The 27,706-nt window shown below is 39.9% G+C and overlaps 3 protein-coding genes across 7 annotated transcripts; 1 reads left to right on the forward strand and 2 right to left on the reverse strand.

The window, feature by feature from the left end:
- The first annotated feature begins 512 nt into the window (after window positions 1-512).
- On the forward strand, window positions 513-15,564 carry tws (protein phosphatase 2 regulatory subunit tws). 3 transcript variants are annotated; one of them, XM_065495710.1, is made up of 10 exons: window positions 513-683; window positions 9,919-10,203; window positions 11,946-12,011; window positions 12,071-12,168; window positions 12,390-12,686; window positions 13,243-13,585; window positions 13,641-13,810; window positions 14,115-14,330; window positions 14,390-14,556; window positions 15,074-15,564. In XM_065495710.1, the coding sequence occupies exons 2-9, from the start codon at window positions 10,113-10,115 to the stop codon at window positions 14,540-14,542; spliced, it is 1,434 nt and encodes a 477-aa protein (XP_065351782.1). In that variant the 5' UTR covers window positions 513-683; window positions 9,919-10,112; the 3' UTR covers window positions 14,543-14,556; window positions 15,074-15,564. The 3 variants fall into 3 exon arrangements, with proteins under 3 accessions (XP_065351782.1, XP_065351783.1, XP_065351784.1); XM_065495711.1 differs by having other exon boundaries at window positions 514-683; window positions 12,408-12,686; XM_065495712.1 differs by lacking the exons at window positions 513-683; window positions 9,919-10,203 and adding an exon at window positions 11,668-11,867.
- A 387-nt stretch (window positions 15,565-15,951) lies between these two features.
- Window positions 15,952-18,127, reverse strand: LOC135947124 (tumor protein D52). 3 transcript variants are annotated; one of them, XM_065495715.1, is made up of 4 exons: window positions 17,968-18,127; window positions 17,112-17,379; window positions 16,893-17,061; window positions 15,952-16,838 (listed from the first exon to the last, which is right to left on the reverse strand). In XM_065495715.1, exons 1-4 carry the CDS (start codon window positions 17,984-17,986, stop codon window positions 16,716-16,718), a joined length of 579 nt encoding a protein of 192 aa, XP_065351787.1. In that variant the 5' UTR covers window positions 17,987-18,127; the 3' UTR covers window positions 15,952-16,715. The 3 variants fall into 3 exon arrangements, with proteins under 3 accessions (XP_065351787.1, XP_065351789.1, XP_065351788.1); XM_065495717.1 differs by having other exon boundaries at window positions 16,893-17,055; window positions 17,968-18,126; XM_065495716.1 differs by lacking the exon at window positions 17,968-18,127 and adding an exon at window positions 17,566-17,713.
- A 944-nt stretch (window positions 18,128-19,071) lies between these two features.
- On the reverse strand, window positions 19,072-27,606 carry LOC135946690 (MAM and LDL-receptor class A domain-containing protein 1-like). Its single transcript, XM_065495005.1, has 17 exons — window positions 27,412-27,606; window positions 23,292-23,406; window positions 23,202-23,229; window positions 22,983-23,138; window positions 22,657-22,783; window positions 22,252-22,600; window positions 21,815-21,971; window positions 21,298-21,482; window positions 21,161-21,245; window positions 20,630-20,815; window positions 20,462-20,573; window positions 20,231-20,414; window positions 20,088-20,175; window positions 19,873-20,028; window positions 19,633-19,820; window positions 19,351-19,516; window positions 19,072-19,221 (listed from the first exon to the last, which is right to left on the reverse strand). The coding sequence occupies exons 2-17, from the start codon at window positions 23,394-23,396 to the stop codon at window positions 19,172-19,174; spliced, it is 2,322 nt and encodes a 773-aa protein (XP_065351077.1). The 5' UTR covers window positions 23,397-23,406; window positions 27,412-27,606; the 3' UTR covers window positions 19,072-19,171.
- Between the last annotated feature and the right edge of the window lie 100 nt (window positions 27,607-27,706).

Consider the following 27,706-nt stretch of genomic DNA (forward strand, 5'->3'; position numbering starts at 1 on the left):
AGAACCCAAAATGTATATTGTAAAGTTAAGTTGAGATCACTTCCATATATTTTTACTGCTCTCTTTGTCGAGTGCTAATTATTATAAATGTTTTAAACTCTCCGTGCCCTATTTACCAATTCCTTCTAAGATGCTATTTTGTTCCAATATAAAATACACATACTTTATGTAGCAGTAATCATTTAAATCAATTTGTTTGGAATAATCAATCGCACTAGGAAATAGCGTAAAATATTAAGTACACGCATCCTAATAAAAATTCTCATTAAAGCTGCGGGAGCGGGAAATGATTGATCAGGTAGAAATGCCCGATCGGTAATTTGTGATTTTCCGGCTCCGTGACGACGCAGAAAATGCAATTAGCGCGCGCGAGGGTTGCTATTCTCATTATTTCGCACGGTGCGCGGCCGAGAGGGAGGCGAACTTGGCGCCTGCGAGCTATGCAGCCCTCGCCGTCGACGTTCCCCCAGTCAGATCGCATCTCTCTCAGCTTCTTTCCTCTCCATCGCTCAGTCAGTCAGTCAGTCAGACAGTGGCCACGGACCGAGACTTTCTTCGCAGCGCACCAACGAGCCGCGCCGCGCACCGTTCCACACGCGTGACAATTTTCCCCACACCAAAGCGCGAAACAGGAGCTGTGTGGAATTCAGCATACGACTAGAATAAGGAAACCCCGCCGTTCTGTGAGTATTTACCGAGTTGACACTAAAATTAATATTTACTCGAGAGTTCTTTTTTATCTTGCTGCGCAAAATAACCTGCAAGAAAATGCGAGAGGAAGGAAAAATACACTTTTTTCAGACGAGGTCGATTTTGGGTGTGCGCCACTCTTGGAAAATAGATTACGCCGACCATCAAGGATGAAGGTGTATTTCTAGATAGATATATATTACACCCAAGTGCGTGAGCGCGTGACCCATTTTTCGGTATGAGTCGCCGCTCTCGAATGAAAAAATATGCTCGACCAGATGGGTCCAAGGCTGCGTGGCTTTTTCTCGCTCTTATTTGCACGTTCCACCTACCTATAATGTCCAGCTCATATATGGAGTTTGTCCACTAGGCCATTAATTCCAAGGGCCGACCGGCTGCAGCAGCTTAAGCGATCTCAATTTTCAATCGATACATGCGACGTGAAGCGATTAAAGCCAGATTGAGCATTCAGTCGATTGTCTGAAGCTGCCTAATCAGGGCTCAATTAATTTAATCAAGTGGTGGCACGTCTGCTGAATCTCGGTCTGGTGAAGAGAGTGATTTGCCTTCAGCAGGCGAACTTGCTCCGGCCGACGGGTTATTTTATTTTTAGCCTCGCACGTATGCACGCACACACTTTTTTGCGTGTATATATATACATAAACTCTCTTGACATGTGTGTTGCCCCCTTTTTGAGGCTTCGGTTTTAAGCCGCTTTTTATGAGCTTCAAGCGGGCTTTTTTATTTTTTCGCTTTTTTGAGAGCAAATATACGAAACTCAAAGCGGTCGTGCGACGCGTGCTTATATTTTCATATGCATGCGGACGGTATGAAAGGAAATCGATTGAACGGAGAGAGCAAGTAAATCTCGAAAGGAAAAAGACTTCTTATCTCTCAAAAGCAGGATTTTGAATCAATAAATGCGTGGATCAGTAGCAACTTTTCTTTCACCCCGAAATGTTTATTTGGTTTTCAAACGATCGCCTGCAAAATGGGCTTTCTCGCTTGAGTAACACACGGCTTTTTCGTTAAGCAATGATCAAAATAAACTTCTGTGCAAATCTGTTTAAGGTTTACTGTCCATTCACGATTCTGATTGCTGCGCTGTTCGAGGAAATGCAATAAAATTTTCAGATTACATTTTTGATGAGCAGGCCTGTTACTCAAACGCACGCAATTTTATTGATTGGTTCGCCTGAAAGATCATCATTATTTATCATCCCTCTGATGTAATGCATATTATTTCATGAAGCGGCACACGAGCCATGATTAGCTCTTTCCTTATTACAAACTGAAATTAAAGCTCCACTGATTTTTAATGGGAAACGTCACACTGTTAATTGCAATTAAGAGCGAGCCTGTTGTCGTTTTAATTGAGTGATTTACCGGTCTGCTTTTTTACAACAGTATATATATAGGCGTAAGACAGAAAAGGTTGACTACACAGGCTATTCATTTATTGTGTTGTCTCTTGTAGTGAAAGAAATTTCTGTATTGAGAAGAGAGTCATCCTCACGAAATATGTTTCACTGGAGAATAATAAAACCCGTTAGCGCAGATAATACCAATAATAATTTTTACTGATTAAACGCCGCTTTTTCAATAAACACTATGAGCCTTTGAAGAGTATGTTATATTTAATTTTCTACATTAATCCAAGCAAAAGTAGCGGTGATTAGATTGTGAGAATTGATAGAAACTCAGTGTTAGTACGTTTCAAAGGTTATATATGGACAATCTTTGCAATTTTTAAGTGGATCTATTTTATATATAGGTCAGAAAACACGTATTTTTAATTTTTTTCTAATTTAACTTGGACAGAAGCAGAAGTGAGAGCGATAAACAAATTGAGCACACTCTTCTCAAGTATCTATATAAGAAAACTCAAGTAGTTTGCTTTCAAGAGGCAGTGAGTTGTCAAACTCAATTTAAAAGTCCAGCAGAACTGAAGCGTCATCGCAACCCGCGTCTCGGAGTCGGCTGCGGCGCAACTTGATACACCGAAATCGGTGTGGACGTGCCCGTCCGCACGAGACGAAATTATTGTCTTGTGCTGAACACACACACACACACACATATATATGAGTGGCGAGTCGCCTGTTGTTCAGTCCAAACACCCCCGCTCCCCCCGTGTGCCACTCGAGTCGCACGGCGACGGCGGCATTCAAAACAAAAGACTCTTGTTTTTCTTCACGCTGGTGTGACGCCGTCGTCAATTATTTGCTCGCGGGGGCCAAACCTGGCGGAATATTTTCCTGCACGCCTCTGATAAAGAAAAAGTGTCACGCACCGTGCGTCGTATCGTGATAACAACAAAAGTTATCACCTGTGTGCGCACCAAGTTTTGGTTCGCATCCCAAGAAAAGTCGTACGCAGCCAAACGCAATCGACGCACTTCTCGCCACGAGCAAAAGTTTCCTCCGAATTAACATAATTTTTGCTGTCACTATTTATTTTCTTGTGAATATTCACGAGCGAAAAACATTTATCCATGGAAACTTTGTGTTTTTAACTGAGCTCCAAAGTATCGTAAAACTTGGAAATTTCATAGTCAAATGAAAAGTTGCCATAGAAAACTGTTTGTATTTTTGACAGAGAAAAAAAAAATTAAATTTCATATGAAACTTGCGAATCTCTTTTTTATTAAATAATATAGCTCATAAAATTTGATTCCCCCAATGTGTATACTTAACTCTCAGTAAGAAAACTGTCAGAGAAAATAAATGGAAAATCCCTCAAATCGAGCACAAATCCAAATCAAAAAGATAAATTTTTTTGCTTAAAAACCGTGTGAATATCCAATCCTGTTCAGTATTTGGCTTTTCAACTTAATATCATTAACGAGATGCCATTCGCTTTTTGTGATTCTTGTCTTGACCTGATCAAAAATAATCTTATTTTAACTAAAGCTATATAAGCTCTCAGCCAGCTGCTCTACACCGTGCCAGCCAGCAAATTTTTGGTTACGGGGAATTTGGCCAAGCTGTTAAGTAGCTACGCCAGCCGGTAAAACATTCTTAAAAATTCAAAAGTGCCAGAGAAAATATTGGTCTTTGGGCTATCGGGCACGATTAAGGTTCACGACCTTATTAAATTTTGTCAGCCACGCCATCCACCGGAAAAATTCTCAGCCGCCGAGCCATAATTTGGCTGAATCTGGTTCAGCCAACCACAGCTGAAAATTACGCGGCCGAGACCTCTAATTTTTACTGGACTTCCATTACTTTTCGATCACAAACTCTTGTCCTTAGAAATTTAAAATTTGATTTAGTTGTTAAAAATCCCATAGCAATATTTAAGTTCAAAATTTGAAGGTTTAGTTAATTTTGCTGCAGTTTGAATAATCTCATGCGGTTAAACATAATCTTCAACCTGAATTCACTTCCAAATTCAGCATTTTGGATAAAAAAGAAAACAAGAAATACTAATAAATCATTGAGATGGGTCAGTTCTCCTAAACATATATTGTCATCAATCAAAAAAATTTTCAGCTGGATTTTTGCTTTCCTTTTTTTGTTCCGAATATAAAATCCTTCTTTGTTGGATGTTATACAGGATTAAATGCAGCTGCTTCCTCAAAGTGTAGTAAGCTGTTTATTTTTCTGTATATACCTCAAAATTTCTGCAAATTTCAGTAGAAATGCGGAAAAATAAACAGCTTGCTTCATACCGAAGCATTTAATTTATACTTTTACGAATTTTCACAACCACTTGTGCTTCTGCCATACTTTACAATCGTTTCGAACCTCATTTTTTAAGACAGATGAGCTCTTATACTCGACTGTTTATTTTCAACAACTTTGAAATTTGGCTTAAAATTTCGTGTCAAAAGTTTTGGCAGAAATCCTGTAAAAATAGACATTATAATAGCATCATTATGATCATTTTCCATTTGAATTGGTTGCAAAACAATTGCTACCAGACGCAACATTCAAAAGCACACAGGGAATTCTTCCTGCTGGCCGCGCGCAGCGCATTTGAATCGCGCACTTTCAAAGAGAACGTGAACCTTGACCCAAAAAAGAGAAAAGTATTAAATCGAGTGTGTCTCGTCAGTCTTTTTAAAAACCGCGAGCACTAAATTCGAAAGCCAAACCGCACGCGGCGTAAACACAGGCAGCGCCGCGCACGCATTGTTCAATTTTCATTTTGGCATCGCTTGAAAAGCCAAGTCAGTCAGCCATAGTCCGTCAGCAAATATGATCTCAATATACCGACGAGACATATTTTTCTGTTCGTCACGCGCGCACAAGAAAAGTGGAGCCAGCGGGCGACGAAGGGCGAGCAGAACGAACTCGGGAAACGGTTTTGTTTGCGCGCGCGGAAAAGAGGGAATGCGAACCGTTCGCAATTTCGCCCTCGCGACGACTTGTCCGCATTCCCGACCGCTATGGGAAAGTCATTTCCCGGCTGCTGCTCAACTAGAATTCAATCTGCTCCCCATCTGAGCCGCGCGCGCATCGTGTTCTCTCGCTCATTCATTCTTTATACACACTTGTGTCAATGATCTATAGCCTATTTCGGTCTCAATCACTCTTGAATTTGCGATATCTACTGCGCAGTTAGATAAAACATAATTAAATTTACCCGTCTCTGTTAAAGGTGATTTATGCTTTATCATAAATTTATAATTCGGGCTCTAATCTTACATAAGATTTACTTAAAAATTATAGTATTTTGGCTTTTTAATGGCCAACTGATGGTGTAATTTGTTCGCCATTTTTTGTACATAATTAATACAACTTTTTTTGCATTGATTGTTGAATAAAACTGCTGGTTAAATGGGATTAAATTCTTGGCGATCGTCAACAATCAAGTGCCACCAAGCGTTTTCAAACCAACAATTGGCTTGAACAAACGTCGTTTATAGGTAATATCGGGTATATCGTAAGATCCTATATTTTCCGGCAAATAAAATTGATTTCGTCCTGGTCCCGCTAAAATTGTGCAACTTTCAACAACCAAATTAATGCGAATTTCCTTGTTGCAAGAAAAGGTCAACATTGAATTTGACAATGAAAATTTGGGTGTTTGTTGAACGTTGCGCAATTTTACCGGGACCAGGACGGTTTATTTGATTTTTTATTTAATAAAATTGATTTATTTGCCAAACCATGAAATTTTATGCCCAGTGACCAAAAAAATAATTTTGAAAAATCAGTTTGTTGCTGACACGAAGAAATAAAGGAGTGTCGATAATATTGACATATTTCAATTTTTACTGTTTTTTTATGTCGAAATTGGAAATATAATTGAAAACTCAGATGAAACCATTTTTTGGCTGTTTTGCAATTTTGTGCATTGCAAAATTTACAAATCTTGTTTGTATTAAATTGAACATACTTTTTACTAGATTTTTACAATATTTAAAAGTCCCCCCCCCCCCGGAAGGGCAACATTGAAAACAGTTTTTATTGAGAGAAAATTGTTGGATTTAAATTATCAGGGAGCCCTCCTGTTTGAAGCACTCGTGCAATTCAGTGGGTCAATAATCAAGAACAATCCGAAACATGCGGTTATTTTAACTCAGAGGACAGAAATATATTCAGGATTTTAAAGTATCTGATACTATGAAATCCAGAAAAATCCTTATGCCGTTGCATCATCTAATACTGAAAATAATTAATTTAAAGCCATAAGATTTATCTAGACATCACTGTAAAATCATTAGAAAGTGGCTATAAAAATGTAAATTTTATTTTATTTCTTTTCAATTTAACCATTTGAAACAGAGAGCTGATTTTTCTTGAAAATTCTCCTGCTTTCCAATAATAATTTTAGATCTAAACAGCCACATAGAGTAATCGAAAAAGAGGCATTTTTCTGATATTCTCAAAATGGTTTTTGGCAATCTTCTCGTCAAAATCTCTTCAGTGGAACAACAATTCTTCGGGATTCTCTTTAAAGTCAATGTAATATACCACATTTTGTGACAGCCCTACTTCACGAACGTGAAAAATTGCCTCTAAACTTCAACCCACCAATTTCAATTTATTTTATCGTCCAGCTCACTCAGTCAGTTGCGCAGCAGGGCTTTTAAGGCGTGCGTTTGTATTTATATACGCTGAGCACAGTAGAGCAACACGCTACTGAAGATTTGTACGGGTCAAGGCGTTTAATATAATACACTGCACGATCCACACTTGTCCCTGACTGGGCAAATAAAAGATCAGACGCGTTTTTCACTTCTTTTATCCAGCGGCTGTACATATTATTAAGAAAGAGCACTCGCGGGGGGCATTGGCAAGAAAGATCCCGATCACCTTGCGCACCAATACGCAGATGAAATCGTAAAGAGAGGTCGAGACACCGAGTTGTTCGGTTAGAATTGAAATAAAATAAGAAGCCGTCTATATATAGCTTTGTTTTTTTCTCTCTCGGTGCTCGCTGCTTTTGTATAAATATCTGGCGCCGATATACCGCGTTTGTTGCGCCAAATGAGTGATTTATGTATGCTAATTTGACGCGTATCTGCGTCAGGGAGGGTAAATTGACACTATTTGTGCCTCTCATCTGTACATTCTCAAGAGCAAACACACGCAATCCTTTTCTTCGCAGCCTGTCCTTCATACAACAACAGAGATAGCAAGTATGTGCTACGTTATGTGCCTGTCCCCATGACTCTCTGCGCTCTTAAATGGAATTTCTGCAAGGGAATATTTGTAATGGCATAAAATCTAGAGAAAAATAATGCTTAACCCGTTAGAAAGGAAGATAAAATTAGAGCTTTATTTGTTTTAAAGAAAAAAAAATAGGGCACATCCTGTAAATTCCAGCCAGTGCAGCTTGTGCTTGAGGATTTGAGGAAGTAACATTTTCTTTTTAATGATACATCCCCCGTCAACACATGTCTGAGTTCCACAGATTTTTTTTCTTTACTCCTTTCCCTCACATACCAAAGTAAATTTACGCTTCCCAAGGATATTGGCTGCGAGAGCACGCTTCTTCGTCGAATAATGGCTTTGATAGATTAAAATTAATATTTTGCCAAAAATTTTTCTTCAAAATTTGCAGCGCTTGACCATTATGTCCTCAACAAATTTTAATTCCTCTCGTCGAGATCTATCCAACGGTGCGTGACACTCTTTGGGGAAACTCTTTGTTGTGAATAAAATAAGATTTCAAGAAGTGTATTAGAGATACAAGTTCTCAGCATTTGAAAAGCATGCTAAAAATTTGCGGCCACTTTTTTTAAAAAAAAGATCCAGCTCTATTTAGGTAACTTTTGACTTTTAACCGAATACCTGAATCCAATCCTTCGGAAATTTTTATGCATTGAAAATAGGCAGCTTCCGGAGTTTAATATATATCTTGGTTTTAAATATTTGAATGCAATATGTTTGAGTGATGTATACATAATTAACGTATGCGTAATTAATCAAAGTGACATTCCAGGATGACACCATCGTGTGAACAAGGTTTGAAAAAAAAGCAAAATAAAAAGTGGATACATGAATAATCTGCAAGCAGAGGTCGAGATCAATTTGCGAATTCCAACTCTCCGCGAGTTAGCAACCTCGCAACAAAGTCCGCTGGCTGCCTCTCGGACAATTTCCCTAATTGCAGGGACAAATGCGAGTTAGCAACCTCGCAACAAAGTCCGCTGGCTGCCTCTCGGACAATTTCCCTAATTGCAGGGACAAATGCATGTAGCCAGCACGCGGCATGCTTGCTGGCTGCAGATGAATTTATTAATAAAATGCCGAGTGCAATAGAACAAAAGAGGATGTGGCAATTTTCCCTTGTGTATGTGTATCGCTCTCTTATGTGTGAATGGGAACGAGCCGGCCAGTGAGCACACCGCTCGCAGCAGCCAGCGCCGAGATTTAATGTACAGCGCGCGCTACACGGATTAAATTAAAAGAGAACTTTGCTTCTCATCGTATGCTCTTTTATTTGTAATGCGTCGCTCTCGTTGCCTCATCTCTTCGCATGCAAAAGCCGATTTCGTTCTTCACAAGCTTAAGTTTCCGTTTTTTTTATTACTCTCAAAAGCAACAACGGAGCTGCCGGTGCGTAGACTTGTTTTAAAATTAATGGAAAAGTAGCTTCGTCTTCTGCCCTCGTCGAGTGCTGACCAGATTGAGCAAAGAAAAAGGAGGAGAGGTCAAAATTGTCGTAGTTCCACACAGAGGCGCGGGACGGGGAAAGGATTTTTGAAAAATGCGCCGACCTCGAGCTGTGCAAGGTCGAGACCTTTACCTCTCGCTCTCGCGCCGCGCTTGTATAGCCACCATCTGCTGCACTGCGAGTGCAAAAGAATTTTTCTTTTCACCATTTTTGAGCACCGCACATGGGCAATGTTTTATTTATGTAAAAACGAAAAGCAGTGTCAGCGAAGGAGTACAAAAAGCAGCAGACAAACAGTTGAGAGGAAAAGAGCCGGCGGCATTCCTTCTTGAAAATTTGTCCTCCATTGTTTGATGTGCGCACGACGAGAACGGCGCAAATTGCACTTTTGCATCATCTCTCGCAGCACCAGAGCAAATGAGCGGCTTTATTCTCCCGCGTAGCATACAATCGCATTGATTTTCTTGCATTTTTAACATCCTTCATGACAATCACGAGCTTCATACGGGAAAAAATGAGTACGAGCTGAAAATAGACCAGGACTCTCAAAGTGGAAGAGTGCATGGGGATGTCGAAACAGCTTTAATGTACAATCGCACTTGTATAGAGTTATATTACTGCCAAGATGTTCAACACCGCAGGAAATTTTGAATCACCGCTTTGATTGAACTCATTACTGCATTGTGCACTATTAAAAAGAGACGGATTTCTGTAAAACTTGTTCTCCAACTCCACGGGCAAAAATCCCCTCTTGAAAAATTAAAAACCCAAAATACCGCACTATTTTCTGGAATAGATTTCAAGTAGGGAAATGTGCTTCCCTTATTTCACGTAAAAATCTACGTCTCGTAAAATGAAGCAACTACTTATAAGCAGGACTTTGATAATTTGGAATTCTATAATTTACAAGAACTTCCTAATTTTAAACGTAAAGAAACCAAAAAATTACAAAAAATCTCAATGACAAATTTTCATCTAATTTCAAACTCTACAGGATGACAGTAAAAAACAATCGATTCTTCGGAATAATAGGTGTGCTCTCCTCATAAACTGATTTAACCCAATTTTTGTATGTTTGTTTCTCTCATTTATTTAAAGCTAAAAAACACCGAGAAGTTTAACTTTATACTAATCAACCATGAATTTCTGTGTTTCAAGGACGTGGAGCGAGGGGGTAGGCAGCAGGGTGCAAGATACTATCTGTCAGCGGCCACGGGTGGTGGGGGTCGTCTGGCGGGACCCCCGCGGACCCCAAAAGCGAGCTGGGCGAACACCAGCAGCACCGCTTCTCGTGGCGGGCGCCGTCTCCCGCGGGGGCGGCCCGCCCCCTCTCGCCCCCCGCACCAGCCGATATGGTGGTGCAGAAGGTTGGCCGGCAGTCCAGCCTCACCAGGCTCGGCTCAATTCTGAACACAGCCGTCCATCCCAAGAGACAACAGCCCAGTAAGTATTTTAATCATGCTGAGAGCGGCAGTCGGGATCGAGAAAAGCGCGTGTCGCGTGTTCAGCGATCATACAAAAAAATTTATATATATATTCATAAAAACCTCCCTTCTCCCTTGTTCAGATAAATGATGTATACAAGACAAGATTAACTTCGTCAAATTGGAAAAGATTAGTTGAATTAAAATAGAACACGCCAGTGATTTGATCAAGATTTTTGACATTTTTGTCCACAAACATTTAAAAAACATCTCAATATGTGACAGATTCAAATCGCAATTAAACTTACTTTTGCAAATGTGTCTATGTGAATTTCAAATTTTAATAAAAATTGGGAAATTTGTGTGCAAAAATATAATTTATTAATTCTACTCACTCTTGTATTCAGCAACAGCTATTTTTACCCGTAATTATTAAGCTTGCCAATTCATTGACTGCACTTTGCTGAACACAATCAAAATTCAATGGCCTTCTACTGACTCGATTTTTTTCTCAAATTAATATTTCCAACAAATTTCCAAATTATCATCATGAAAAATAATTATGCCGTACATTTTTAAAATTTCAAAAAACAATATAATCCTTATTTCAACTTCTGTGGGTCCTTTTACATTTTCGGCATTTGGCATAATATTCTACTAATCTCCTTTTCAATTAAAAGACATTTTTTCCCAAGTATTTCATACATTCAATGACGTAATTGAGTATTGCCCCATCAGAGGCTACTTCCTCAAACGAGTTCAATATACGTTTTTTTATGTTTATATTTACACCGCACTGTCTGAGCGCGAGCACATGACTCTGCGTATGCGAAAATAATCAAGCTGAGTTGCGCGCGTCCGTTGCCGGTGTTTTGTGTGTTTACGCAGCGTTGGCAAAGAATAATAGTGGCCTTGCGCTTTTTATTCTCACTTGTCGTCTGCTTTAATTATAGAAGCTCTTTTGAACGAACGTGTGACAATAACGAGAGCATTGCGACTTTAATTGAATCGACGGCGAGCATGGTGAAAAATGGAAAGAAATACAAAAAGCTTGACAGTTTTTCAACTCGAATAAAACAGCGTCCAGAGGACGTGTTACGCGATTCATATAAAAATTAAGAAAAATAATCATATCACGGTCTTGTCATTATTTAATCTTAATTTTTTATTCATCATTCGCGTTCATGAACACATTAAAGCGTAATCTTCTTCACAAACAAACAACAACTACATAATTTGCCTGATAACGTGAGAGTACCGCACTAGAGTTATCTTGAAAAGGTTGATATTCACTTAATTTTTCTACAACCAATCATATTGTGTTAAAAGGTCAGGATGATTCTTTATTTTGGTCGACGATTAATCAAGGTTTTGTATTCATAAACGATCGAATTGTCAAAATACTCCAGAGCGCGCTTTTGTCAAAAGAACCGGCAGCACGTTCCGATTGGCAGCAGACGGACGCTGAGCGGGGGGCGGGGTCGGCGCGGTGCTGCCACCTGTATGAGGCTGCGTCGCCATTGTTTGAGTTTATGCTAGCTGAAAGAACGGAGATCGAACAAATTATGAGCAAAATCGGTGTTCATCGGCTCGTTTTTGGCGCCTAAGCAAGCTACGCGGGGCTCGGTGACTCGGCCAGCGTGCGTGCTGTCGGCGGGCAGGCGAATCGGCGCGAGATGAGTGGTTCGGGCGTCGAAAACGGGCCCTGAATCGGGCCTCCTCCGACCTCTTGACTAACGGCCTCTTTCATGTCTTTCGCAGGCAACGGCGAAGTGCAGTGGTGTTTCTCGCAGGTCAAGGGGACCCTGGACGATGATGTGACTGAAGGTGAGTCATGTTTTTTGCTCGAATCGCCGACTCGTGCTAAACAGTTGCTTTTTCGGCAGCCGACATCATATCATGCGTCGAATTCAACAGCACCGGCGACCTTCTCGCCACGGGCGACAAGGGAGGTCGCGTCGTTATTTTCCAGCGCGATCCTCAGGTAATAAACTTTCCCTATATATCCCACTTTCTGTGCAGTTTGTCGTAGTTGGGATTTAAGTTGTTGTCCAAGCTTTTTAAGTTCGTCTCGAGCGATAAAGCGAGTGAAAACCAAAATCCCGCTCTTTTTCAAGGTCCCGTAGTGACAGGGAGAAAAATGCGTCTAACGTTATGAACTTGACTGAGTGCCTCGTTCGACTCACTTGAGTGTTTTAATCATAGGAACCGTCTGTTTTGCAGTCGAAGAGCTCGATTCCTCGACGGGGCGAGTACAACGTGTACTCAACCTTCCAGAGCCACGAACCTGAGTTCGACTACCTCAAGAGTTTGGAGATTGAGGAGAAAATCAATAAGATCCGGTGGCTAAACCGGCAAAACCCTGCGCATTTTTTGCTTTCGACCAACGACAAGACCATTAAATTATGGAAGGTGTCGGAGCGGGACAAAAGGGTCGAGGGCTACAATACGCGCGAGGACTCCGGCCAGATGAGGGATCCCTCCTCCATCACTTCGCTCAGAGTGAGTGCTAACTTGATATCGCAATTTTGCTTTCTCTTAGTATAAATTAAAATTCTATCCCTAAAATATTTATGACTGCAATCTTTGCTGGAATTTTAGTCAAGAAATCATGTAAAAAATTTTGTAAACTTTGTTTTTACAACGTCAACGAAACTGACTCGCATTAAAAAACAACTAATGGTAAAGATGCTATTATGTGCAATTCTCACACACGAAGTATTTGTCAGTTAAGTATTTCTGACGGTTTTTCTTGCAGTTATTAAAACTTATTAATTTGACAGTTGATTATCTGATGGATTTTGCGTGTAATTTATTTCGTCTCTGTGAAACGAAAAGGCTATAAATGTGCCAATATTTTACTCCATCACTGATTATACTCTTATGACTTAAAAAATATTGAATTAAAATTTTAATATAAAATATTGTACGATGCTAAATTATATTCCAAAAGAAGTAAATAAATTTTTATAATTTTAGTTATATTTTATTATAAATTTTCAATTCCCATTCCAAACTTTACAATACATGCTAAATAAATATATTCATGGTTTTTCAGGTACCTGTCATAAAGCCGATGGAGCTGATGGTGGAGGCGTCGCCGCGCCGCATTTTCGCCAACGCGCATACGTACCACATAAACTCGATAAGCGTAAACTCGGACCAGGCAACCTACCTGTCGGCGGATGACCTGCGCATCAATCTGTGGAACTTGGAGATCACCGACCAGAGCTTCAATATCGTCGACATCAAACCCACCAACATGGAGGAGCTGACTGAGGTGATCACCGCCGCTGAGTTCCATCCAATCGACTGCAATGTCTTCGTCTACTCGAGCAGCAAGGGCACGATCCGCTTGTGCGACATGCGTGAGGCCGCTCTCTGTGATAAGCACGCCAAAAGTAAATATAGAAAAAGCTCCATTTTAACCCGTTTCTAAACTATTTTAAATTTTAGTGTTTGAGGAGCCAGAAGATCCGACTAACAGGAGTTTCTTCTCTGAAATAATTTCGAGTATCTCGGATGTGAAACTGTCAAACTCTGGCAGGTATATGGTCTCCAGAGACTATTTGTCCGTCAAGGTGTGGGACCTGCGAATGGAGACCAAACCCACCGAGTCTTATGCTGTAAGTGAATTTAATTTGAACGCTGATTTTTACCCAAAGCATGCAAATAAGTCAAAGCTGGAAATGAACATCAGTTTGGAATACTTAATGATTTTTGTAATTGAATATCCAAGAATTGCTATATCAAATGGGAAGTTTGATCCAAAATGCCGTGTATTCTAGGCGACATGTAACATCTAACTGATAACGTTTGTAAATTTATTTCCTTAGCCTTAATTTATAAAAAACATAATATGGGTTTTCCATCAACCACAAAGATAATAAGTTATTTTGAGATTATAATATTAACGGAAATTTTAATTAGGTGCACGAGTACTTGCGGGCAAAGCTGTGCTCGTTGTACGAGAGCGACTGCATATTCGACAAGTTCGAGTGCTGCTGGAATGGCAACGACACAGCCATCATGACCGGCTCATACAACAACTTTTTCCGTATGTTTGACCGCACCACGAAACGCGACCTTACCCTCGAAGCATCTCGAGAAGTTGCCAAGCCGCGCACGGTGCTCAAACCCAGAAAGGTAAGCTGTAATTAATCTGTAATTTAAGACCGTTAAGCTGACAGAATATTCATTTCCAGGTGGGCATGGGTGGCAAGCGGAAGAAGGATGAAATCAGCGTCGACTGCCTGGACTTTGGCAAGAAGATTCTGCACACGGCGTGGCATCCATCAGAAAACATAATCGCCGTAGCCGCCACTAACAACCTCTTCATCTTCCAGGACAAGTTCTAACGCCTTTCCTTGAGGTTTGTTTTTTGTGATGAATGTTTTTCTCCTTTGACGGCCATAACTTGCGCTCGTGCAGGTTATGAATTTTACTTGATTAAAGATACACAAGCTATACAAGGGGAGTAGACACCAGTTTAGTATTGATTTTCCAAATTGGGTCCCCTCTGCGTGAATGCTGAATTGGCTGGATGCTACTGTTGCGCAAATTTAAAGACATTAATTTTTCAAACCCGCCTAACTCGTGATTTTTATTTGAATTATAAATGCATTTTTGGCACTTTTCCCCTTCTCTACCTATACAACGTCCCCCTGGGTGCCTATGATTCGTTTAATATACGCATGCTTCAATTGTTGCAGCATTGATTGGTTTTGACATGGAACCCAGAATGTAAACAATAAATATAATGTCCTTTTATCTCAAAAGGCCTCGTAACCTTAAAACTATTGTTATTGGATGTGTCTTGACACTCTATAATGGCTCTTCAGTTTAAGCGTCAGCATGTAATCTTTTGTTTGGTCTCGCTCGTTTTCCAGGAAGACTGGGGGGCTCGGGAGGCCTCTGATTTTGTTGCTGCCATTTGTTTTGTCGGATAATCTCGCGGTCGGTGCCATCCGAAGTGGAGAGAAGAGAAAGAGAGAGAGAAAATGGAGAGAAGGCTTTGCTGCTTTGCACAAACTTCAGGGTGGATCCAGAGAGGGTGTTTTGTGCCTGTGTGTGTGCCGGGGGGAGTTGATTCAAAAAGTAAAAAAGACTTGCAACTCGCTCTCACTCACTTGTTGCGTATAAATTATTTTTGTTTATCGAGTTATTGGTTAAGATTAACAAGTAATGCAAATGCGTGGGCACGGCTCCAGCCAAAAAACGAGACGCTTGAGTGCCGCCGGAGAAACAATATGCAAATTTCGGGAGCCAAGCCCATTGATGACTCAAAACTGGAATAACTACAAGATGAAACTAGCTATGGTTTTGCAGAATAATAAAAGGAGATTCCACAGCAATCTACACGCATCACAGCAAAACAAAATCACGTCTATCATTTAAAAACCCTTTAACATCCATCACATGGTGGAACATCAAAATTTTTTGTTACTTTGTCAAGCTGTGTTTCTGCGCAGAATGGCTCTGATTTAAATGGTTGAGAATTTTCAAATGGTGTTGGTATTTTAATTTTCTTGATTCTGATTCTGTTGTGATTTTACGTTAGAACGGTTCCTTTAAACAGTTACATCATTAATGAAATTCGTTAAATTAAACGCCATATAACATACGAAACACATTAATGAGTTCCAGTTTTGAATAAAATGTGACTCAATAGTACAGAAGTCTTCAGGCTGAAAAACACCAGATGATCAAAGCTTAACGTCTAAAATTTCAGTCAATGGGGAATAATATTTATTTGGAACAAAGTGACTCTTAATTTCACCATTATTTATTACTAAATATGAACATTCCAGACATTTTACGTGTTAATAAATATTTGATTAAGTAATTTTTAATAGAACAAACAAAGCAATGAATGGCTTAAATAATAATCTCAGTCTGAGCAAATGTTTTTGAAAAGTTAACGCGTGTTCGAACAATTTGAAAATTATTATTGCATTCACCATAGCTCATAAAAAACACCCATGTTACTGAATTCACAGATACAATCAAATTATTTTTAGACCAGATGAACATAATAAAAAGTTTCTCATCCCCACGGACTTAACATAAAAAAAATACTTTTCATTATTATGTACCTCCAATTTTATTAAACCATTACATCTTAATTAAAGCACGTGGAGTACACAATGATCGCAAAGTGATAAATATAGTCATAATATATATATTATCTTTCTTCAAATAATTTTCAGTGAGAGATTGTTAATTCAACAATCGATGGAAGCTAGCCTTCCGGTTAACCATTACCTCCCTTCACGAGCAGCGTAAATCAGTGAACTGTGTTCAATCAACTAATGAAAAGGGCGTATGACTTGACAAGAGAAAAATAGTTTTGCAACAGGTGACATGATCGACATTGAAGCGGCGCCGCCCCCTTTGAAAAGATAAATCTTCAGAAGAAATTAGCACTTAAGACGAAATCAACAGAGGCGGACACCAGCAGCAGTTGAAAAAAGTGGACGCGAGTTTTGCACATGATTGACTCCTGGAAAAGTGAATTAGGCGAGTAGGAGTTTATTCCAGAGGGCGATCCTCAGGTATTGTCGGTGAGGCGAGAGGGGTCACCCGCTTTGAGTCAGCCTCGCGAATGGCGTCGTCAAAACTCTGCACTGAATTGGACCGCGACGAGACTCGAGTCTACGACAATTTAACTTAATTATTATTCTCTTCAGATTTGAACTGAGGTTTTACCTTAACATTCTCATAAGCAGATCCCATTTTCTCCTCAAAAGAACGGAAAGATTCAGAATTTTTCAGGGCTCCGATTTTGCTGGTGAGTCCTACTCCGAAGCCTCCGAGAATTGATGTCGTCTTTTCAGCTGCAGTCTTAACAACAGATTCTGTTTTCTGGAAACTGAGGCTTGAGATCAGCTAATTACGTGCAAAATCAGCAGCAAATCTTCAGCTTACACAACTGTTTCCTTGACATTTTTCAGTCCTTGCGACATGTCGTCCTGCAGTTCTTTCCACACAGTGATGCCGAGCTTGCGTTTGAGTTCATTGGAGTGTTTCACCTTGGAGGCGAGCACATGCCGGAACGTGGCGATCTCGTCCTCCACCTTGGCCAGCTCCGCCTGCCACTGGCGCCGCTGCTCCTCCTGCTCCTCAGGGCTCAGGGCGTGGAACTCGGCCGACACCCCAGAATCGGGGCTCAGGTCATCTGCGCCAGCAACATCACCTGCAAGTAAAATAATATGATTTTAAGTAGGGGACAGATTTTTCAAAAACATGAAGGGATTTTACACGGAATTGGAACGTTTTCTGGGGCCTCCGGAGGCGCCTGCTGCCAGTCCCAAAGGGGGACGAAAACGAGCAGAGACAACTGACCGTAGTCAGCCATATTTTGGCGCTTTGCTAAACTTACTCCTCTTTGTTTTCATTTGCGGATTCCTCGAGCTGCAGCGGCAACAAAAATGCACCGTGACAAATTAAGAAGCGGAATAATCTGCAGTGAAACGGCAATAGAAGGCGGGGCCTCTTGTCGATAATTCTATTATGCGGAAAAGAAAATAATATTTTCCCCGCTCCTCCTTACAGCCCAAATGAGAGTAAAAGCAACAAAGATTTTGACCGATTTGTCTCGGGCACGTGCAGAGATTCATTTGCAAAAGGTGTGCTGTGCCGTTGTGCAAAAAGGAGTCGGTGCGAATTTCGTGACGTCGACGTGTATGTGCACGTAAATATTATTGATTGCGGCAGAGAACCCTTTGATCGAGATAATGAACGGCCTTGCGCGCAGCAACTAAACAGCTGGACGAACACGTACCTTGGGACGCAACACTCATTTTCTGCTTTTCTCGGCGGCTTCTCTACCCTGATCTGCAGACTCGAATCACGACGAACGACAGCAGTGGCCCTCTTGATTTCGACGGCCAGCCAGCCAGCAGCAGCGGAGCGGACAACAACCGTGGGGTCACGTGACAAGCCACTCCCCCCACAAAGCACCGTTACAGCGCCAAAAAGTTGAAAGCAATCGATTAAAGAATAACACATTATTTTAGTTTAGTAGTGTACTTGAGAAACAAATATTTTTTTTCAATAAATAGCTTTGCGATATATTATGAAGAAGACAATGACGACTATTACTTATTATTTTAATAATATTTTGTAAGGCCTAGGAAAAATGACAAAGATTGTAGATAAGTTTTATAAAAGATTAATATTTAACGAGAAATAATATTGATTCTTCCATTGTAATTTTTGGTGATTTGTAATGTTATTAAAATTTAGGATATTAACAGATATTACTAAAATTGTGTGCATATCATATTTTCAATATTAGAATTGCTTGAATTTCTGTAAAATCAAAATTTTTCTCCGCAAACACTGACCAGCTAAATTTTCAATGCTTTTTATTAACTCTTTTGTTCGTCGGATCGATCTTGATTTAAATTTTCTAGTGTTGCTCCAAGGTAAAAGGGAAAAGCTTTAAACAAGTCGCAACAGAACAAAATAAAAAATCGACTATGTCTTTAAAGAAATATTTGAGAAATTATAATATTGCATAATTCATCTTCAAATAAATTTTAGTAATTTAACTAAAACAAATAATTATTTATCATATCTACTTAAAAGTTATAGCGTCAGAAAAAGTGCTCGAATTTTTCCTTGAAATTCATTTTGATTTATCAGAAGCTCAGAGAAAAATTCATAAAGCATGAAAATGTTTTGAAAAATCTATTTTTTAATTTGATTATCTTTTATAATTCCCGAAAGGGCTATAGTTTCAATAGTTTCTTTCCATATTTACAATGTGTTACATATTTGATATTAAAAAGCATTGCCAGGAGAAGCGCGTTTTTCGGAGAAATCTCAAAAACATCATGATTTTCAAAGATATTGTGAGGTACTTTTAAGAAAATTAACATGATTCGTCAATAAACCTTTAATTTAATATCAATCATTATACTCAAGAAGTATACATATTTAAATTCAAGTTGCGTCCGAAAAGTGCTGATTAAGAGACAACATCAACCATCTTCTTCTTCAGCTTCCTTGGGCGTTGCCTTATCTGGCCGCGCTATAAAAGAAAATTAAATTGAAGCAAATTAAATTAATAACGAAAAATATAAATTTCAAACTAGCAATTGGTAAAAACTTTACTGATAATTTACCAAAATTACAAAGAAAATTAATTAAATGAGCATACTTGAGCACGCTCCAGTCGTGAAAGAAATGTCGTCAATGGCGAATCCACCGTTGGTTGCTCTGCCCTCCAGCACGATGCGGAAATCCGTGCCAGCGTCTATCGCCACTTGTGCCGGCTGCCAAGTCGGATTGGATGTGTCCATGTTGCGGGCTTCCAGCGACCAAAGCTACCAGACAAAAAACTTCAACTTAAACAGACGCTAAACTTTATTTTTATTTTTGCCACTTAATCACAAATAAAATATTTCTCATTTTCACTTAATATTATGTCACGAATTCACACCTTTCGGTTTTCATCGTCGGTTGTGTTGTCTACGCGGACAACATGCAACTCAGCCGATTCGCCAGAGCCGAATGCTGTAAACCAAAAAGCGAAGCACAGCTGTCGGTCCTCAGTGGCAGCCATGTGCGGCGAGGTCAAACGCACGACGCTGCTGCCAGAGTTGAACAAGTCAAAGTAAATGTAGCCCTCTGCAATTTTAAATCAGTAAATAAGTTCGAATTAAAAATGTGACGCTTTTACCTGGAGCGTTATAAGTTTTGTCCGGGAGGTTTGCGGGCCGACTGGCGACGGTGGCCAACTTCCAGAAAGTGTTGCTCGCCGTGGAATTGATCCAGCTGCAAATGTCGCGCTCGAAGCGGCAGTCGCCCGCGTGGACGGTCGCACTTGCTGGCACAGCTGTTGGAAAAATTCCATGAATTCTAGAACAATTATCATTAAAACTTGGATTAGCTTACTTGAGCAGCTTCCGTCAAAAAGGGTGATATCATCAAAGCCGATGAGGCCGTTCGCCAGACTTGAGCCCCAAATTCCTTCAAAGAATATCTTAAAAAAAATTTATTCAAAAGGAAATGAAATTTTCAAATAGACTATTTTTTACTGTAAAAACTTTTTCCTCTTGAATTAGAGCTTGTGCGTAGTGCCACTCGGGACCTTGGTGGTTGTACAACTTCCAGACTGGCTTCCTGATTACGTTTCCGTCAGGTTCGATCACCTTCGTGTATACAGAAAGGGCGCCTAAACTCGGCCCTGAGTTGCCTATGAACGGCTCGTTCAAAACGAACCTATATAAACAGAGTTTAGTCACAGCTTTAAAATTTTCCTAACCCACCAAAAGGATACGCAGTGTGGGTTGGCGCTGCCTGGAAATTCCCTCGACGTGAACCAAGCCCTGCTGGCAGGTCTCTGCACGTTGCTGCTCCTGGCCAGCGTCATGTAGAATCCTACAACGAGCTCGATAATTGTTTTTACGTTGCTCAGTCGATATGGCAATAAATACCTTTGTCCGTAGACAGGGTGTGGTCGAAGGTCTGAAGCTGCGGCCGGCCTTCGGCGCCGGTTACGCCGGATACCCGCTCCCAGTCGATGTCGTCCATGCGCTCCCTGGATGGCACGTTGGCCCAGCCACACTCGTCCACCTCGAAGGTGCAATCTCCGGGCATTGGGGCTGCGATTTGAGGGGCCGCTGAAGATAGAAACAACAAGTTTCTTAATATATTTCATGGAAAATCTAACTGTTGGTATGTGTTATTTTCCAGTATAGAAACTTGATCATTTTATTTTTATTCCCTTTGCAAAACGTAATTAAAAAAATGCAAAAGCTAAAAAAATAACGTGGTAATTAATTTTGTTTAGAAGGTAAAGCTGATAAATCCTGCGTTCATTGCGGAAACGTAGGATTTTTTTTTTCTTAAAGCCCCATCCTCAAAAAGATAAGTGTAGGGAATATTTGCCATTTCGTAATTTATTAGTTTATATATAGTTCAGAACTTAAATTTTTTGTGTCTCCTGAAAAATTGTGCTTGCTTACTTGGGCAGCTGCCAACGCGGAAGGCCAGGTCGTCCACAGCAATGTCACCCATGATATTTTTGCCAACTTTCCCGACAATTACAATCTATGGCACAGAGTCAAGACAACAAAAGAAAGTTAAATATCAATTAGTTCACCTTGAAGGGGTTTGGTGAGGAAACGGGCACCTCGGCTTGGTACCACGCGTTGCCCTGCTCTCCGGAAAGCGTCCAGATGTCCCGTTCGTTACCCTCGCGCACGTCCATCAAAAGGATGGTCAGTGTGCCGATCCCATTGCCGTACATGTGCGTCCAAAAACTCAGACAAAGTGGTGTATCAACACCTAAAACCAGAGAACGTCGTGTTCAAAATGAGAAATAAATATTGGTTGTAGGTGCCATAAAAAATTGAATGAAGGTTCCAAATCTGTGTATGTTAATTTTAATGATTAATTCTTGACTTATTTTATCCCTCCACTGGATTAATTTTTTTTATAAAGAAACAAAACGAAAATCCTATTCTTTAAAGAGAAACGCCTGCAAGATTTTGTGATTAGGCAAGCCCAAGCAACACAGATGTTCAACGGGTTGCATACGCTCGAGTAAACTGAACACATGGTGTGGAAGTATAGTGGAACTTGTGAAATGTATGATTAATTTTTGTACGTGACCGTACCTGTAGCGTCCATCTCAGGGCTTGACAACCTAGCAACGTCTCCTGGCCTGCGAGGGTATGACGAGTCGATGTACCCATATCCTCCCTCCATGCCGCCGTGAAAATAGCTTGTGCAGTCCATAGCAGGACCAGTTGAAGGGTTTGTACTGCCTCTACCCTGAATTTTGAAAGTAAAAAATGAAAATATACTGATTTTCCCAGAAAAACATGTACAATTTCTCCATACATCATTATAGATTTTTTTTCGAAATAAAAATTGCATTTGACGAAAATTTTCAAGTCTCTTCGAAACAGTTTTCATTTTATAGACTAGACACAATTTTTTTCAGATTGTGAACCACAGATCGATTTAAAATTTCTGACATTATGTGAAGCCAAAATTATGTGTCATATTATTAAACATATTTTTAAATTTACAATTAGATAAATAACAGTACCAAGGACCAGTCGAAGTCATCATCCTCATCATTAGTCCACGCGCAAAATCCACCTTCAAAGGTGCAGTGACCGCGGCAGTCGGTGCCCGGCTTGAGGGCGACGTTGTCGACGGCCACATGGCCACGGTAGCGGCGCAGAGGGTCGCTGGTGCTCTTGGCGATGCCCTCGAACACCACCTGATGCTCCTTGTTGTAGGTGTAGAGCACGTCGGCCTGCCTCCACTGGCCGCCGGTCGGGTCTTTGTTGCTCCAGAGGACGCGTTCCATGTCATCGTCCTCGTCGGCGTTGCTGTTGCGTGGCTTCAGGATCACCCGCAGGCCCGTCGCGCTCAGCCCACTCATCGAGAAGCTGCAAGACGCTGAATTTGATTCCTTATAGCTCTTTGGATATTGCAGAAAACTGACCTGAATCCCACGCACTTGCCCTCGGGTCCAGTGGTGCCCATAGTCGAGCTCTCAATGTACGCGTGCTGGCCCTTTTTCGTGGTGTGCGGCGTCGGGAGGAAGGACGTCTCGTAGTAGACGTAACCACCTTTTCAAAATTTACTTTTTTTAATTGGAAAACTGGTAAATTTGTAATATGCTCCATCAAGGAGAAAATTAAAAAAGGTGGTCCATTTTTAACTTTTGTTTGGAAAAATGAACTGTTTAAGAGCCAATTTATCAAAATATCAATTCAGAAGTCGATTTTGAAGCTTTGGAAAAAATATAAAAACTGATTAATTACTAACCTCTCTGCGAATCATCATTCGGGCTAGCGTCCTTTGGTGGTCCACCGAGCCAGTTTGAAAGGGATCCAGCTCCAGCATCCCATCGCATATGGGTGCCATTGCGGTTGCTCCAATCGCACGTCACTAAATCGGTGTCGGAACCAAAATCGCAGATCTCTGAAACGTATCCAATTCGAGATAAGTATCTAAATAATAAATCAAAACAGTTGAAATACGTGCCTGCCGTTTCTTGCCGCTTTCCGCGGGACTAAAAATTGTGCAAAATAATTAGTTGATGTATTAAAAATTCATTTCGAGACTTGTGTGTACCAATAAACTGTGGAATTCTTCATCTTCTGTAGAAAAGTGACTGTACGGCGAAGTGGAGACACTCGCCGCGCATAACTGCAGCAGGACAAGGAACCCGCCTCGCATCTTTGACTACCTGCAACATATGAAATTGTTAAAAAAATAATTTAATATTTTTATTTTTATTATAGATTTATTAATAAGAGATATTTTACTATTTTCTCGCAATTTCATCCGAAAATATAAATGAAACAGAAATTTTATTGCAAGGAACAGTAATTGATAATATGAACTATATAGATGACTCTAAGTGGTGTGGTGCAAAAGCTCGCGTTATGGTGACCGCCACAGTGGAGTCGCTTTTGTCTACAATGAGCAATAATTAAATTATAGGGCCGAGTGACAATATTAAAATAGAGAATTTTATAAATTTGTAAAAAAATTGAATGGTTTTTGACAGTGATCTTTTCCCTTGATTTCGATTCCTCGTCGCGATATATCCAACGGTGTGCGATTTATGAGGTAAATTTTCCCCTTTGGCGAAACAAATCATAATTTTCAATAAGGAGACATTATTTAACAAAACTCGAAGCCAAGTAAAAATATTTTTATGCACTGATTAATGAACGAAGAGAGCGAACACTTTTACTTTCATTGTAATTTTACAATGCACTATTAAATCTAGAAACCCTGCTGTAAGTTTTCAGCCTCACACATGGCGCGTAACAATTAAAATTTCCGGCTGTCGCTGCCCAAATCAGCCTGCTGCCTTTGTGACGGACAGGTGCTAACGAGGGATTTCGCTACGGCTCTGATTGAGTGACCGCGGCGAATTTGATGAATGGGAAGTTCCGAGCTTTTGTGCGGAGCCGCGACCAGTGTGGCGTGAAGCAAAAACGCGCATACCTCACTTATGCACGAGCAATGAAAAATGACGTCATGTACGTTCAAACTCTCCACTTTTTGCTTTACGCTGCGCTGCCTGCAGCAAAAAAGTGGGACACGAAAATTCGGTTGATTATTGCCCTGTTTATTTTTATTTCCTAAATTGGTGAGTTGCAAATTTGGTGAATGTAGGGCGGGAGCAATCAAGCCTCTATTGTTGCTAAATTGCAGCCTTGGTTTTTGTTTTCAAACTTTCCAGCCCAAAATGAGCAAACTGTCGTGGTATATTGCGCTGAAATTGCGCATCGCTCAACAAACAACCAAATTTTCATTGTCGAATTTATTGTTGCCCTTTTCTTGCAACAAGGAAATTCGCGTTTAATTGTTGATTTAAATAATATGAGCAATTTTTCTGCTAACTAGACGAAACTAAATATTTTGTAATATCCTCTTAACCACAAATTTTTTACATTCTCCAGACAATTTTTACTATTTCCCAAATAATATCTTTGTTCGATCTGTCGAAAGCAGATTGCTTATCTGTATCTGAAAACAAATTTATTGTGAATGTGGTATTCTGAACACGTTATCAAGCACACATTCACATTCCGAAATTTCCATATGCATATATTTCAGCAGGAATCTAATCGCGTGTTTTGCTTCTTGCAGCGGCAATATAAGGGAGTAGCAAAATTGTTGTATCGGGGGCAACTTCAAGCACAAGCAGAGGGCAACAACCGATTTATGACTGTTTACAAAGCAACTTTATTTCTTAGAGGGCCATGTTCTCGGAAATAACGAACATTATCATTAAGCGTCATTTTGGCGAATATTTCTGAAGGATGTCATTATTTACCATGAAAATTACTTCCGCAATGAATGTCTTAAAATATAAAAAGATTTTGTCCCGTCGATTTGGAGGAGAGCATTTTTGTATAGGTCTGCCATAAGAATATATAGTATCTTTTTACTCTATCATAAATGTTCAGTCTGTTCAAATGCGTTCATATTACGGAGTTGAGCGTGTCCTAGGACCAATTTAAAAGACAGAAAATTAATTATTCAAAGAAAAACGTATTAAGAGGAAACACGAGAAAAATGTTTCCGGCTTGTCACATTAATTTTCATAAATGTGTAATTATTCTATCCCTCGAAGGGGTCTTGCATTTTCAAATGATCATTATCTTCCACTTTCCAACCTCTAGATAGCTTCACTGTATTTTACTTAATTGATCAAAACACTTTATTGCTTTCTAAAATTCACTAAAAACGCAACTTAATTTTTCTTAACTTTTCCAAGGAGTGCGTGCCACGTTCACGAGGTTCAAAGGCCCCGGAAGGTAGAATTTCGCTTTTCCTTATCTCCAGTGTAGTCTTGCTTTGTCCGTACGGAAAGCAGACCGAAGAAAGATATTTTTAAAGAGCGACAAAGCACCCCCGGCAGGGCAGGCAGGGCTCGTGCTGGTTTTGCGCCGCCTGCATAAATTACACATTACAGTGCAGCTAATCCATACACATTTTCGCTCGCTCACTCATTAGCATTTGTTGGCACGAAACGGAGCGAGAGCGGCACGCGCCTGCAAAAGCCAAAACTCACACGATCGAAACGCACGCTCGTGTACGTAAGGGCAAGGTCGGCCGAGTTCCAAAAGCTTTTTTTGGGACAGCGTTCACTGAATAATTGACGCACATATCTTCATCGCGTCTATTTGCCTGAATTATTTAGAGTCCAGCGCGCATTTCGAGGCTGCTCAATAAATAATTAGAACGATAAAATACCGCGAACCGATCTCATCCATATATAGGTTGGCGTTTATACACTGGTAAAGGAATTTCGTTAAAAGGTCAGTCCCGCGTTTGTACACCGCCGCCACCGACGGTCGATTTGATACACGTTTACAAAACTATTTTTTGGGATTTTCTCAAAATATGATCTGCACGAACAAAAATAAATAAAATAAAATAACATAACCCTTGTGGTTTTTTGTAATCGTAGATACATTTTTCATGATCTACTGTGTTGGGTTCTAATAATATTCAATAATGTTTTGTGGGGATATATTATGCTACGTAAAATATCATCTGCTAAATTCAAACTCTCAATAGATTGTCTTATGATTCGACATATTTACTATAACAATTTTGAATTCTTTTCAGCCAACATTATAAAAAATTCACGGTGAATTCATAAAATCAATCCTCAATGATCAGTTTTACGCAAGTTGCAACAAGAATTTTTAGTGCGTTTTGATAAAACTTTTGTTAATTTAAAGGTTCTGTGACCAATCAACCACATTAAGGCATTTATATGCGACCAAAAATGTAAATATTAATATTGTGCTTTATAGTTAAGTTTTAAAGCTTAAAATAGTGAACAGGACTGAACGCTCTAAATTTGTCGAAAGAAATGAAAGAGAAAAAATTATGAAATAATGGCAAAAAAGTGTTTAATAAAGCTATAACTTTTAAATACCTGTAACGACTGGCTGCACACTCACATAGCATACAAGAAAGCTACAGCAATAACAGCGTTCTTTTTAAAACATATATGCATCATCCAGTATTCAATTATCGTCATTTTGACATCTTTTTACTCGGGTAAAGATGTTCTAAACCTCATAAATGATAAATTTTTATTATTATTTTGGGATAGTTGAATCTTCACTGACTGCTTCGATAAACAAATAATAGTTTTCTCTATATTTAAAAAAAAATTGAGAAAATAGCGATAAAAATCTAAAATATTATGCAAATTTAATCTATTTAAATAGCTTTACTTGCTTGTGTTCAGATTGTGCCTTATATAAAAGTTTTGTGGATATTTCTTAAACCCCTTAAAATTTGAATCCTGTTGCCTAAACAAAAATTATTTGCATAAAAATAGCATCTTGCTATTAATCCTATGTTAACTTGAATGTTTGTGAAAGAGCACCTTTCAAAATCAGTGTCACCGCTGCAAGAACTTGACACCACTCACGTCAATTAATTTTGATTGCGCTTTGGCCTTGCCGCAAAAAACTTGACACCGCCTTGTTGCACGCAAAAATATTAACAAGGCTATAAAATTTGTGCAATAAACTAATTTTGCCATTGACAGATTAAGAAAAGCGTTCAAAACACAATTTTTTCTGTAATGACTACTTTAGGGATAGACGCTAATTAAATTTTCTTCTCTTTTGGAAAAGGCGAAAAAAAATTTTTTCAACATCATTGGATTCAAATCGAAATTAATTTTAGAGGAACTCAATTCCCTCACCTATGTCTGCTCTTAAATTGAAGAACAAAGTCTTTTTTCTCCCGGTTGCAGGTCAAACTGTAATTTTTGCCAGAGACGCGCATTGAACCACTGTTGTCTGTCGGAGCGTCGTGAGATAGGCTACCGGCATGGTAGGAGCAGAGAACACACGTATCTTCGTACACACACACCGCGCGCACCGACTGAGGTGCTCTGATGCACTCGGCAACCAATAGTACACTCACTGTAATTTGGCGGCGCCGCCCCTCCCACCCACCCCCCTCGGCCTGATCAGGGTCGGCCGGACGAGTGGGGT

This window comes from Cloeon dipterum, chromosome X (genome assembly GCF_949628265.1).
Source record: "Cloeon dipterum chromosome X, ieCloDipt1.1, whole genome shotgun sequence".
Lineage (NCBI taxonomy): Eukaryota > Metazoa > Arthropoda > Insecta > Ephemeroptera > Baetidae > Cloeon > Cloeon dipterum.

Coding starts and splice junctions, on each gene's coding strand:
- LOC135946690 (XM_065495005.1), bottom strand. CDS start 23,396: ATGCGAGGCGGGTTCCTTGTCCTGCTGCAGTTATGCGCGGCGAGTGTC. Junction 20,415..20,461: donor CCACACTGCGTATCCTTTTG/GTGGGTTAGGAA, acceptor CTGTTTATATAG/GTTCGTTTTGAACGAGCCGT. Junction 19,821..19,872: donor CAAAACTTATAACGCTCCAG/GTAAAAGCGTCA, acceptor TTAAAATTGCAG/AGGGCTACATTTACTTTGAC.
- tws (XM_065495710.1), top strand. CDS start 10,113: ATGGTGGTGCAGAAGGTTGGCCGGCAGTCCAGCCTCACCAGGCTCGGC. Junction 12,012..12,070: donor GGACGATGATGTGACTGAAG/GTGAGTCATGTT, acceptor CTTTTTCGGCAG/CCGACATCATATCATGCGTC. Junction 14,331..14,389: donor CGGTGCTCAAACCCAGAAAG/GTAAGCTGTAAT, acceptor ATTCATTTCCAG/GTGGGCATGGGTGGCAAGCG.
- LOC135947124 (XM_065495715.1), bottom strand. Junction 17,062..17,111: donor AATGTCAAGGAAACAGTTGT/GTAAGCTGAAGA, acceptor GCTGATCTCAAG/CCTCAGTTTCCAGAAAACAG. Junction 16,839..16,892: donor CTGCTTATGAGAATGTTAAG/GTAAAACCTCAG, acceptor AAATTGTCGTAG/ACTCGAGTCTCGTCGCGGTC.